This window comes from Athene cunicularia (assembly GCF_003259725.1).
Source record: "Athene cunicularia isolate RWA chromosome Z unlocalized genomic scaffold, athCun1 chrZ_part3, whole genome shotgun sequence".
In the NCBI taxonomy this organism is placed as follows: domain Eukaryota; kingdom Metazoa; phylum Chordata; class Aves; order Strigiformes; family Strigidae; genus Athene; species Athene cunicularia.
The window spans coordinates 14,342,552-14,357,073 of record NW_020799144.1 but is presented as its reverse complement, the minus strand read 5'-3'; the positions used below and the strand labels follow the sequence as shown (position 1 = coordinate 14,357,073).

Sequence of the window (14,522 nt, the reverse complement as noted above, 5' to 3'; positions counted from 1 at the left end):
ATGAGAATTATCTCAGGAAGCTGAATAACGATTTGGCTTTTGTATTACTTTCCAATATGATTCAACTCAGGTAGGAGCCAAGGGGAGAGAAGAAAGCAAACTGTGGAGGGACAAACTGCAGGACGTAGAACACGGCAAAAAATTAACACCATGGCTTCTGCTTTTAGTGTATTAACATCACCTAAGGAAAAATACCACAATATTAATCATAGCCTAGCACCTCCAGACTGTCAAAGCCATAGATCGCTGAAACAGCTGTCTACACAAAGCTGAAGGAAGTGGAACAATGATATCTAGATCACATACTTGTGATGTACAGTGATCTGACTTTATTATCTTCAAGTGTGTGTGAAGGGGAAACATGATCTATTCAGTGCCAGTGCAGCAGAATAAAATCACCACAGGTAAAGCCAGAATCAAACTCACCGATGCTAGCGAGATGTCTGTGGAGTCCACCTTGAGTAATTCTGATAAAAGTTAATGTAATGAATGCTACCTAGTACAAACATGCCGCAGTATAAATGCATTGTAACAATAAAGATGGTCTGAAGACACCTGCTTTTTGCCAGATGCTGAATGTTTGTGCGGTTTATGGTTCTGCTTTTACCTTTGTCAGTAATAACTGCTTCATAACCTTCGTAAAAGGTTAACACCGAGTTGAAACTTTGGCAGCATTTAATTTCAGCTGTTTGAATTCTCTTCACCCATTTTGATCAGACAATTGGTTGCACTGAATCACGCAAAAGCTCAATTAACAAACCAAACAAAAGCTCAATTACCCAAACAAACATATCAGAAAATCAGCAACGACGTCTTTTAAGTTTGTAAAAACAGCTCTTCATGAAGGAAAAGAAGGCCAGTAAATAGGCTTGAAATAAACCAAAATAGGCAGTCAAGCTACCTGTGGTTTCCTTCCCATGGAAAGAAAACCAAAACCCCTGCTCCTAATAAACTCAAAGGGTGTTTCTGGGAAGATAACCCTTCCCTGATAAGAATTTTACTCTAAATCCAAGTTCAAGCAGACCCCTTTAGACTATTTGAGTAAACCTTAGCAGATAGAAGACTGCCATGGAGCAGTCAGCTCAGCATCAGTGTGATGCAGGGGAGACATTTTGGTTTTGGTGGGTTTTTTTGTTGGTTTTTTTTTTTTTTTCAACACCATTATCACACCTTTTTTAGTGCTAGGAATGATGAAGGGTTTTATTTAAGCAACAGTCAGTCCACCCACTCCTTAAAAATATATATATATATGTATGTATGAATATATCACATCCTGACTGTTCATGCTTCTCCCTGAAATATCTCCTCTTTTCCTTGAGTACAAGCTTAAGAAACACTGGCAGAGCTGATGACTCAATACAGATAAATGCAGCTTATGCAGCTCTAGTTGCAGTTTTTTAAAGTTTGAAAATTTAACATAGTTCAGCTTGGTATTTGACCAGGTGAAATAACATACCTTCAGTTTACCAAAAAAATAAATGTGCCCACTGTTTCTCACCTCTTCCCTATTGCTAAAATTATTTTCCTTATTAATTTATCAATAAAATTTATTCTTCTGCAATGCTTACTGTTCTGAGAGCTGTGGTACATTGTAATTTGGTTTTAGGGGTGGTAAAACCATAGTTTTACCACAGTAGGGGAGTTCTTAGCATAAACATAAGATTTTTGTCCAGTGATTTACATAAAACCGATGCCGGTGAGAATCTGAAAGATAGGCTGCAAGATTTTCATGACAGGTTTGGAGTAGATTACAAAATCCATGAACCAGAAAAAGTATTAAAGTGCTTGAAATATTGATTCACCTCAGTGGGAACCTATAAGGATCTGTGCTGGGTATGAACAAAAGTTTATCTGGCCTTACCTCCAACAAGGGCCAACTAAAGCTGGCCAGATGTGATACTTCTCACATCAGTTCTCACATTTACAACGCAGGAGCTTTCTGAAACAGATAGTTTCTTTTCATTTCGTCTTCAGGGGACTCCTCTTTCACAGAATCACCTTGAACTAATTTTGGTGACCTTTGATAATTCAGAGTATCCAGTGGAACTCCACAGGAAGAGCGTAAGATTCACGTAATAAAATTCCAGATTGCTCAGCTGAAACAGCTGTCAGCCTTGCTTTTGTTCTTCGGTTTCCTTATAGCAGAAGCAAGAACAAGAAATAGAAGGAAACAACCCAAAACATTTCCAAACAGCTGTGCTTTCACTTACAGTAGTTTTAAATCTGTAACAAAGCAAACCCACACAACTGTGTATTTCTGAAATAAACCTCACAAAGAAAGACTACGGTGACAGTTTTAAGTTCATCTTCTGCTGCACTGTAAGACACCTGTACTGACCTACGCAGAGAAATAATCTGGTGATGATGAGGCTCACGTGTCTACACCTACACCTGCTGCAACCTAAGGAGGTTGCATCAGCTTACTGGGGTCCACAGAGAAGTTTAGCACCACTGGACCGTTCCAGTCAGACTCTGCATGACTTCTTTAGAAATGAGCAGCCTCTGCATGACTTCTTTAGAAATGAGAACTGCAACAGTTGTCACATCTGTGTACCCAAAAGGAGTGGAAAAATGGTGAGAAATACTAAATTTTACAACATAGAATGAGACTGCCTAAAATTTATTCATAGTCAGGGCCTGGAATAGATTCTGCTAGTTGAGTAGTGCTGGTTCAGACACTGTGGAGAAATTTAAAAAAGAGTAAAAGAGAAATAATTTTCCAGTGTCAAATGCATTCTCTACACTAACTCCCTTCATATGCAGCATACAGCTGTTCTGGAAAGCATAGCAAGGAGATACCTGCCAACCTCTGCACCTGCACCTACCAGCCTCTTGGTAGTCCGAGGCTGGGAGGAAGAGAAGGAATGAAGAAATAAAAAGAGGAAGCAGCTGTGAAGAGGAACAGGAAGGCAATGAGGAGCCTTGCAGTGCCCCTCGTCGTGACCCACTATCACACCTTTGATGGTTCAGCTGATGGCAAGTGGGAGATTGAGGTGGATTTGTATTATGTCATCATAATTTCACCTAATGATGGGACAGTTCACACAACCAGCCTCTCTTATCCCCGTGTAGTGCCTGTGGATTATGAAAGAATCATTTGATGGTGCCCGCCGCGAGCCATTTTTCCAGGGATGGAAGTAACAATGGAAATCCTCGCGCACAACTTCAGTCAACAACTGTCCATAGTGCATAGTAAAAGGCTCTTTAAGAATGCCTTCTTGCTGTATATTTTATACTTTACAGTTAGCAAAAACAATGGATGACCACTTGGGCAGAGAGGAAACCTACTATGTGAATGAACCAACAACCCACACAAAGGCATCTAAAGAGACATAAGACATAAACCCTACGAAACGATGATCAGATCGTTGCTCTGGAGAAAATCTGAAGCGCCACTAGGAAAAGTAACTGAAATGAACTAGAAAAACAACATTCTGCTTTTACGGACTGCCAGTACTGGAACTCTCTTCAGGACACCAGGATTAGTCCCTTCAGGATACCGTGTTCCATCAAGCAGGTGGGTTTTGATGATGTTTTTGCAATTGGTACCCAGAAAAAAGCATTACTTTTCAGTTTGAATTAGGTTATTTATTTCAGAAGATAATACATTATCTTTTTCCTAGAATAGACACGTAATTCACAAGAAAATAAAACTCCATCTTCTGGAATTTCCAATTTTCTGCTTCTTCTGTCTGTAGAACAACTCCTTAATTTTATGTATTCGATCTGTTTCATTACAAAACTGTCAGGTAGACTACCTGAAGGTTTTCTTCCTTCCTTCTACACCTGATATTATAGATAAAATTCTCCAGGAAAATGAGTCTGAGCAGTGAAAATTATTAAATCAAACAGAAATTAGTAAAATTGGAAATTATTAAACAATATTAAAATCCTGAAGTGTAATGCTGAGTACGTCTTTGCAGCAAACATCCAGATTATTTAACCTGGAAAATAAAGAATGCACTCTGCTTTCATAATGTATCCAAATGTTTGTATTCTCACCGCTGTATTGGTCCCTATTATGTCTTTTTCTATTACCTGAAGTGTTTAATTTTTTTCTAAAAATAGGAAAGTCAATAAAAGAAGCAATTAAATAATATGGCTTTAATGATCTTCTGAGTTTACCTATAAATATTTACTATGTGTCTTCCCCTTAGGTTGTTAAACTGATAATGCAACTTTAATTGCTTTTAATTGTTCTTGGATAGACATGAAGACTTATTGCAAAACCTGAAAGATCTTTACAAGCGTTTTCTCCTACATGATTGGGGAGAAAGTATTGCTTCACACAATTTCACCAATTTGTGGGAGACCTAAATTAATAAAACATTTACAGAATATTGCTTAAGACGACATGGGTTAAACTTAGTAACAGAACTACAAAAATGCCACAAAACCTTTTTTTTTTAATAACGGTGTTCCAGATCATGCTGGCTCTGTTTTCAGTTGCTTTTGACAACTGCTGTAGAAAAGGAGTTTGGTAACTCATAGTTTTCCTCATAGAGTTCAAAGGAGAAAATACCACCAACAACATGCAATCAGTGACTCATGACAAAATCTCTGATACCAAACTGGGAATGTTAAAGATGTGCAGAATTTAACCGTGGCTGATACCGGTAGCCACATGTCCATGAAATCCAATTGGCCAAAACTGTTCATTGATAATTTGTAAAGAGAGGAAGCAGCAAACCTGTTAAAACATTATTTTTGTTTCGTTTATATTTTTTTGATCTGCTGCTCCTTCTGGCTAGGAAGAGTCTGAAATTAAATCATACCTCCTAAAAGAGAAGCCCACTTCCCATTAAGCATGAAGACTACATCACTGCTACAAAATCACAGAAGACTGGCATCTCTAACCTTTCCATCAAATTTCACTATTTCATCAAACTTTCTCATACATCTTTAAGACATTTTATGGTATAATCAAATGAAAGACCAGCATCTTATTATAGCTTATGCTATTACTTTTATGCAGGGATACCCCAGAACATCAGCAAATCAAAAAGAGAAAGGAAAATTTGAACACACTTATCTCCACATAATAAATCTATTTAGAAGTATTATGCAAAATATTTAATGCGTACTAAATTCACAACTGTACAGGCACAGTTCATGCAAATTAACTTGCTGCTGCAGATTTCTTTAGAGGAAGAAAGCTAATTTGGGTATGTGAAGCACAGTACAAACAACCTAAATTACATGAGCTCGGATGATGCATTTAAGTTATTATCTTATTCAGATCTTTGTTCTTTATTACAGCTTGTAATTATGCTTGTGCATTTTGTCTTAACTGTATTTGTAAAAATCTCAGAGGCGAAGATTTATTTTTCTTCTTAATTACAAAAAGGAAAAGCCCCTGGAGCACTGTGAAGACTAAAATATTATATCCAATGTGTGACTGTGATGGATACGGGGACTACTGTACATAACCCTTAGTTCAGGGGTAGCCAACATCAGGTTCTTGATTTCTAGATGCATGTTGTCATCTCAAGATGAAAGCATTCCTGCAATTCACTGTTCCTTCGATTCTCTTAGATACACAATATGTATTTTATAATTTGAGATTATGTTTTTAGCATGTATCTCTCAGGATAAGGAAGACATGTAACTACAGGTTTAGATACACGTTCTCACTTAGAATCAAAACCCCTGTCCTCAGCATCATTTCCTGAGCACAGAGCATGGCCGGGATGTCCTGCACTTGCATTTTTGTATGGCTTATTTATTTCTTGAGAAGATCAGATTGTAGCAGGTACAGGTGGACCATCCAACATGTTCTGTCATGATCAGGAACTGCATACTGCTAAAACAATAAATATATTAAAGAACTTTATATGAAGGAACATGTAAGAAGGTAGTTAAAATTTTACAACTAAATATCTAAGGCATTCTTCACGAAGTTCTATTTTGGCAACATAAAGTTTTAATCTTTAATTCTGGAGCATTTACAATGATGATATCTGAATCGGGTAAATTCTATTTCATATTTATGGGTAGGGCAAGAAAATTATGCCACCACATGTTGTTCAATAAATGGAGGTTGCCTATTCTCAAACGTATTATCAGAAAATAATGCAGGTGATTTTTCAATTCAAAATTTTTCTGTTATATTTTCAAAACTTTTTGCGAACTTATGAAAGGTTAGCAAACAGTCAGAAAATAAAATTATGTATATTGGATCATTCATTGTCTAACTCACCTCTGATTTCTACATTTACATGCTTCTGACTTGGCTCCTGTCAAGACTAACTTTTGAGAAGTTAGTTTCTCCATAGAGCAGAATCATTAGTCAATAGAAGATGTTTGCCAAGAGGCTGGCAAACTGAACCAATTCAAACTGAAGTCTCTTTCCCAGCAAACTCAATGCATATTTTTGAAAGAGGATACTAGAGGTAGAGTTGACATTCTTTGTAAATCAGCTTTCACACTATTTTCCAACACTTGCTTTTGAGGAGGAAGAGCTGCCTGCTCTAGGAGATAATTAATTCTTGACTCGCCCATTGCCCTTTCTTCTAGCCTTCTACTGTTGAGGAAAATTCCCTGAACTACCCAAGCTCTATCAATCAACATGTAAAACAAGACAACTAGTAACAGAACAATTCTGGAGCAGTAAAACAGAACATGAGAGGGCAACCTCAGGTATTTGATGTTCCGGACAGGGCAATGAGAAGTGTGCATATTGCTCAAATTAGAATTTGGCAAATTCTATTTACTTCTGCTTATTCCCCTCTACAACCTTGGTTTAATCATATTCTTTTACAGTGATATCCCAGGCATAAAAAAAGAATGTGATAATCTCTCTGGGAAGATCACAGACCACTGCCAGAGGAATTCACAGTTACTAAAAGCAAAATTTTTCTGGGCTAGCTGTCATGATGTTTTCTTGAAAGCCTGGAACTACCAGAATGGAGTATGAGATATGTGACTCTACTCAAGTGGACCCATGATAAATCTAGAGGACTAGGAAGAATATATGCATGACAGAAAAGTATGTATAACGAATAAATTAATTTCTGTGTAAAACTGTATGTAAAAAAAACCAGTTACATCCTATAGTTTTCCAAGAAACTATATAACCTGTACAAATAGATCCTCTTTGCACTTATCAAGCGGCAAAACTTTTCTCTTAGTTATGTATGGTGAAACCCAGCATTTTTATTCTGCTTTTAGCTAGAAAAATACGTGAGTCCCGTTTAGTGCTGGTAACAACAAACTTTCTGCTCCTACAGACAACAAATAGCAAAACACAGTACTGCTACCTCAGTTCAGGAAGATGCTTTACTACATGGTGGACCTCTATGATGGAGTGAGTGTGTTGATAGATAAGGGAAGAGAACTCACATCATCTATCTCAGATTCTCTAAGGTATTTGACACGGTCCCACACAACATCCTTGTCTCTAAATTGGAGAGGTATAGGTTTGGTGGATGGACTATTTGATGGATAAGGAATCGGCTAGATGGCCACATCCAAAGAACTGCAGTCAGTCTCAATGTCCAAATGGAGATCCACAACAAGCAGTGTCCTTTAGGGTTCTGGACAGGGACCAGTACTGTTCAATATCTTTATTAGACAGAGGGGTTGCGTGCACCCTCAGCAAGTTTCTGGTTGATACCAAGCTGAGTGGTGTAGTTGGTATGCTTGAGGGAAGAAATGCCATCCAGAGGGACCTCAACAGCCTGGAGAAGTGAGCCCATGCAAAGCTCATGAAGTCCAACAAGGCCAAGTGCAAGGTCCTGCACCCAGGAAGGGGCATTTCGGTACAGACTTGGAAATTAGTTGAGAGCAGCCCCGCAGAGAAGCACTTGGGGATACTGGCAGATGAAAAGCTGGACATGACCTGGCAACATGCACTTGCAGCCCAGAAAGCCAACTGAATCCTGGGCTGTATCGAAAGCAGTGTGGCCAGCACGTCGAGGGAGGCAGTTACAGCCCTCCACTCTGATCTCCTGAGAGCCCACCTGCCCTGCGGGGTCCAGCTCTGGAGTGCCAGCACAAGAAAGACATGGATGTGTCAGAGCGGGACCAGAGGAGGCTACAAAAATGGTGAGGGGGCTGAAACACCTCTCCTGAGAGGACAGGCTGAGAGAGTTGGGGTTGATCACCCTGGAGAAGAGAAGGCTCCGGCGACAGCTTAGTGTGCTCTTCCAATATTTAAAAAAGAGAAAGATTATTTAGTAGGGCCTGCAGTGACAGGACAAGGGACAGTGGTTTTAAACTGAAAGATGAAAGATGTAGAATAGATGAAGAATTTTTTTTATATGAGGGTGGTAAGACATGGGAACAGTTAGACCAGAGAAGTTGTGGATGTCCCATCTTCAGAGGTGTCCAAGGCCAGGTTGGACGGAGCTCTGAGCAACATGATCTAGTGGAAGGTGTCTGCTCATGTCAAGGGGGGTTGGAGCTAGATGGATCTTTAAAAGTCCCTTCCAACCCAAACCAATCTGTGATTCTGGATAGTTCAAGATGAACTTTATTTGCAAGGTAAGCTTCAGAGTACTCCAACAACAGGAGAAAAGTGAATGAGAAAAAGTTTTGACCTGATTTTTAACTTAGCCACTTGCATATTCAATCTATTTGAAAAAAACCCAGTATACACTACAAATGAGGATAAACTTTGCTCTTTCTATTCCTGCTAAATTTCTATTAAAGTTAGTAACAGCCTTCCTCAAACAGAGGTCACAAACATGGAACTTCAGAATTACCAGCTATAGTTTGAGAGGCTCTTTCTACAATCTATGAAATAACCAATAATATGTAGACTTAGAAGCCAGATAATGATTTTTTTTTTCTTTCAGATCTGCATACCTGACTCCTCTTTCTATTTTATGGTAATATGCAAGCCAGTGACCTTGCTATTTTATTTTTATTGACAACATTCAGTGATGTTTTGCATGAATTATTGCAGAATTCACCCGGGGTCATCTGTATCACAACTGCAATTTTAACTATTTCCTAACTGAATATCTCCCAGAAAGGGAATAAACAATGCTAGTTCAAATATTCACATGCAAATAGGTGTTTGCATGAATATCTCTGTATAAATGATAATTTCATGTCTATATATGCCACTTTTTCCTTTCTGCAATGCTCTTTGTTCTCTGGAATTTAAATCTAGAAGCATGAACAGGTGTCCACAATTACTAGTAAAAGCATATTTTAAAATATTTTTGTCTATGTTTATAGCTCTCTACACTTGATTTGTCAGAATTGTTTATAGTGTCATTCACCTGGAATTTTATTTTCTCTCTAGAAAGAGTAACTAACGGAAACAGACATTTTTCCAAAGCAGTGAGATTTTTTTTTTGTTTTTTTTTCTCATGGTTTAATGTACTGTTCAAAGTGGGAAAGTTTGGGCACCGAACCTCAGGCTGGAGTCTGAGAGGGTGGTTTTGTTTTTTGGGTTTTTTTTTCTGTAGGAATTCATTGTTGTGGGTGACTGAACAGGGCATAAATCAGTATGGGGACGACAGCCAGAGACAAGCTAAAATAAGACACTAAACATAGACAACTGTTGCTTGGTAGCTCCACCCTTCCTCCGGTTTTGGAAGAAACAGAGAGAAACCCTGGCATATTCATTGCCACGACAAAACAGCAAGATAATTGGTTCCTGTGCAAGTTAACATTGCCAAAAGTCCTCCTTACACCAGAGGACCTTGTAAGTGTCACTGCGGACAGAACTCGGTGTGGGTGTGACCCAGGACCCCCTCTCAAGACATCACCACGCAGCTGACTGCAGGAAACTTTGCCGTTAGGAAAAATTTTGTCTCCCAGAGCATCCCCCGAGGCCGCTGCAATAACAGCACTGAAGCAGGAGCAGGTCTCACTGAGTTTGTAAGAACGTGGAGTCAAGTGGAGTGAACTTCGCCAAGGAATAGTTCATATGGTGAGATTCAACATCTGAAAGCGCTAATAGGCCTTACCACTGCGAACCTGCCTTTGAACGTGCCTTTAAAAGCACAGTATGCCCATAAAACTTTAAAAATAATGTAAGTATACTACCGCTGTCTCGAATTTCAGGAGAGAAAAATTCAGTCAGAAAGCCAGAGGCCTTTCGTTAACAGCGCGCACCGTGTTATGTAGTTCTAAGCAACGTTACAAACTACGGAAATCACCAGCCTTTCTCTCTGGAAGCTTGCACTATAAACACAGCTACGCAGAGAGCCCTTACACAACCTCAGGCACCATAAAACTCAGCAGACGGCTCTTTTTCTTCTCTAAAACAGCCTCTCTCCAACCATCTCTCGCCCACACCGCACAAGGTACTTTCATTTCTGCTTGCAAAAGCCCTGCGGTAGCAAAATGCCATTTTGCCGTGCAGGTGCACAAATGGTGAAAGTTACAACCTACTATGAAAAAGAAAAATAATAAAAAAAAAAAAGAAGCAGCTATTATTGACATTTTACTGAACATCTCCCCGATTTTTTTTTTTTTCCTTTCTTCTGAGACCCCAGCATTCATCATAGCGTTTTTCTGGACTCCATTAGAGAAGGAAAAGACCCTGTATCCTATGTTAAATCAAACACAGTCGTTTCAATGCTATTATTTCATGCCTTTATGTAAGGTAGATATAACTCCCGTTAGTACTTTCTGCATTTCGCATGCTTATTTTACTCAGTGTATTTTTTCAACATTCAGTACTTTTTTTTTTTCCTTTGGTTTAACTGCTCCGAGACGAGCCTTGACCTTCAACATATGAATATGGAATCTCCATCTTTAGAGATACTAAAATAATTTATAAATAAATAAACTGCATTACTCAAGACTGAATAAGGAGCCACCTTCATGATTGCTCCAGGCAATCTCTTTTATATCAGAAAGAAATGAAAGAGTAAAGTGCAGCTAAGGTCTTGAGTATCATATTTATAAGCTATGTTTATCAGACCTTATAAAAATTCATAATCAAGCTGACATTTTGTCACTAAGAAAGAAATTAATATTTGAAGAAATGTCCAGATAATAAATATTTAATATTTATTTTCATTTTCTCATAAAAGGAATATATTTCTATAACCCAAATGTCAAAAAAAACCCACAACCCCTCATTTTATAATACAATTATCACTGCAAATTTCATCTTTTGAACAAGACAGCTGCTCTGTATAAATCTGGAGAGTAACAAGCACTGGACTACTCAATGGAATTTTTAAATAATCCACCGTTCCTTTTAAGTTCAGATGATACTTATTAAATGAACTGGGAAAAATGATTCAAGAATCTTTCAGAAGTTTATAAAATCTTACTGGCTTCATGCAGTCAGGGAGAAAATAGATACACTTTTATTAAAAACTGTGTATTTGCACTTGCTTATAAAACTCAGATTTTTTTCCAAAAACACTATGAAAGAAAAAAAAAATTCTAAGCTTCCCACAAAGTGTCCTATTATTATGGTATCAGTCGAAACTGCGGCAACTTTATTTTGAGAACATTATTGTATTTGAAATTGTTCTGACAGGGGAGACCGACCGATACTTCCTGTTTTGCATGAGACAGATCTTTTCTTTCAAGCACGTTTCAGCTGCGAGTAGCACTAGGACATTTCAAAACAGAGGCATTAACTCCAAATACCCCAACATGCAGCCCACGCAGGACTGTGCAGCCAATGATACTGATTTCTTAGATTTAACACATTTTTATCCTCCTAAGACAGTTAAGCATCCTCATAACTTTCATCACTAAAGTACTTTCACACACTTCAAAGAGACCACTAACGTGCTTAATCTTAAGAAAGTGTGTAGGTATCTACTGAATTATGGTTTCTAGTGGGGTTTTCTGAACTGGAGAGAACAGTCAGTACCGTTCCGAAAGTCCAACTTGTTTGTGCAGGGGTAGCCAACGAATCATACCTGCAGCATTTGTTCTTCCTCTGAAAATATCGTCGTACGCTTTCCACTGTGGTGTCACCTGGTAGGCATGGATGAACACCACAAAAACCACTACCAAGCACATTAATGGCACCAGAGCAGCGGTGAAGAGAGCAGCGTAGGCATTTGGAATGAAGCATCTGATGGAAGAAAATGGAAAAAAAAAAAAAAAAATGCTGTTGATAAACATAAGAGACACCTGGAACAGTCATGAATGAAATTTCAAAAACAAATGTTTTTGAAGAAGGATATGCTTTACAAACCACAAATTCATTAACTCTATTCCCAGAGTAACCTCGATAGGATGCGGTGGGTTCTGTTGGTTCTTAACTCCTCATCATACTTTAAGGAATATAACATTTGCACCTTAAAAGTACTCATGTTATATTTTAGCTTAACCAATGTCGGAGAGATTTAAACAGTTGCAATGGAAAAAAGTTATATTTTAGTGATCTCCATGTATGCTATATTCATTTAATGTGATCACTCTTAGTCACTAAAGTTTAAAAGGGCATTATGCAATTTTCTATTCTTAGCTCCTGAAACCACAAATTAAATTTTGAGATATATATTTTTAAAGTAAATGAACAAGTCTTAAAGGCAAGATAACTATTCCTCTGCAAGTTGTTGGAAATTATATGTCATTTGCACACTGAAGCCAAATGCTCACTCCCTTCTATATTTTTTTTTTTTTTTAAATTGTCCCGTCTCTCCTTACCCTTTCCATTTATTAACGTTATAATTATTTATAAAGATGTGTCAGGAACAGGAGTTATTCCTGAAAAAGAGTCAAATTACGCATATAAGAATATGAGTTGAAGGCTATGGAGATGATAGTTAAAGAATGCTCCTGACGGTATGAGAGATCAGGGTTTTCTGTGAACTCCCTGGAGATCAGTATGTGCTTTACAGCCACTGACCTACTCTAGAGATGACGCACAACGGAGCAGCCCAAGGGACGGCTCGGGAGTCAGGATGTCTAGAGAGTATGTGGTCACTGCTATCCCTAGTAAGAGGGTGTAACTTACCCAGCCCTTCTGTTTGTCAGGTCAGCTCTGCTAAATAAGCTTAGAGCCAGTGTTGGTATAAAGCACATCTGAGAGGAGACTGGGCACGCGTTTCACAGATACATCTGGGATACCTTCTGGGTTTGCTGAGGTGGACATGTGTCCTTTGTCCAGCAAGTCAAGATTGCATCCTATGTCAGCTATTCCAGACCATCAGTCGGGCACACTCAGTGAATCCCAGAATCATTTCCAGCAGAATCCAGATACCTTCTGCAACTCTTTTCAGAAGGTAGAGGCTCAGTCAGACACCAAGCTGAAGTAAGTGAGCAACAGCAAGTGCAGGAACTCTATATTGCAACTAAAAGTGTTTGTTTCAGAGGATGGATGAGGTTGGAAGGGACCACTGGAGGTCCTGCTGTCCAACGCCCCTGCGGCAGCATGGACTCGTAGAGCTGGTTGCCCAGGCCTCTGTCTATTTGGGTTTTTAGTATCTTTGAGGATGGAGACTCCACAACCTCTTTGGGCAGCCAGTGCTCTGTCACCCTCACAGTGAAAAAGTGTTTCCTGATGTTCAGAGGGACCCTCCTGTGTTTTAGTGTGTGCCCGTTGCCTCTGGTCCTGGCACTGGACACCACTGAGAAGAACTTGGCTCTGTCCCCTGTGCACCCTCCCTTCAGGTATTTATATACATTAAAAATATCCCTGAGGCTCCTCTTCTCCAGCCTGAACAGTCTCAACACTCCTCATAGGAGACACACCAGTCCCTTTCTCTCCTTGGTGGCCCTTCAATGGACTTTGTACAGTCTGTCCATATCTCTGTCGTACTGAGAAGCCCAGAACTGGACCCAGTGCTGCAGGGGTGACTGCACAAGTGCTGAGCAGAGGGGCAGGATCACCTCCCTTGACCTGCTGTCAACACAATTGTTTCCTGGATGCAACATCTGATCTATTCCATCCTTCTAATTATTAATATTTCTTAGGGATTAAAGTTATTTTTGTTCCCCAAGTGTATCCTTGAGTGGGCCCAATTAGCATTAAGCCATGAAGGCACATTACCATTAACTATGCAGCTTTTAATAAAAGATTATAGTGAAGCCAAGAATCTTAGCACAAGTATAGTCTTCTATAAAATCATATTTATGTTCTGAAAACTGTATTTTTTTTTTCATTTTGATAAGTTTTTGTATTTCAGAGATCATATATACTCTTTAAATCTATCTGAACATTTTCTCTGAACACTCCTTTATATTCAGTTAATGAAAGCTGCATGAAAATTAGAATCCACAGAGATGGATCACTTTTACTACTACCCCTAGGTACCAGTTCAAAAAAAGACACCGAAAAGTTATGTAGACAAGAAATATACAAAGCTATATTAACCTACAAAGCTTACTTTGGATTTTTTTCTTGAAAGCAATGGTGAGCAATTCAGTGATGACTCCTATGCCCCTAAATTTTATTCTTGTATTGTAGTGTGATGATATATGTTGAAAGATACCTTTTATGCTGGAAATCATATGGTATATTATTACGTGGACTAACTCAAAATAATTATTATACTTGACACTAGGGGCACACATTTATTTTTCCATTATGATGATACATTTCTCACATGGAACTACTGTGTGTCTCGTATTCCTAGCATTGGATG

General features: G+C 38.7%; 1 protein-coding gene across 1 annotated transcript in view; it reads right to left on the bottom strand.

The window, feature by feature from the left end:
• ADGRV1 (adhesion G protein-coupled receptor V1) overlaps positions 1 to 14,522 on the bottom strand; it is a 312,242-nt gene that overhangs the window by 45,927 nt on the left and 251,793 nt on the right. The window contains exon 91 of the mRNA XM_026866507.1: positions 11,847 to 12,004. Within this exon, the coding sequence (XP_026722308.1) occupies positions 11,847 to 12,004 (158 nt within the window). The remainder of the gene's footprint in view (positions 1 to 11,846; positions 12,005 to 14,522) is intronic.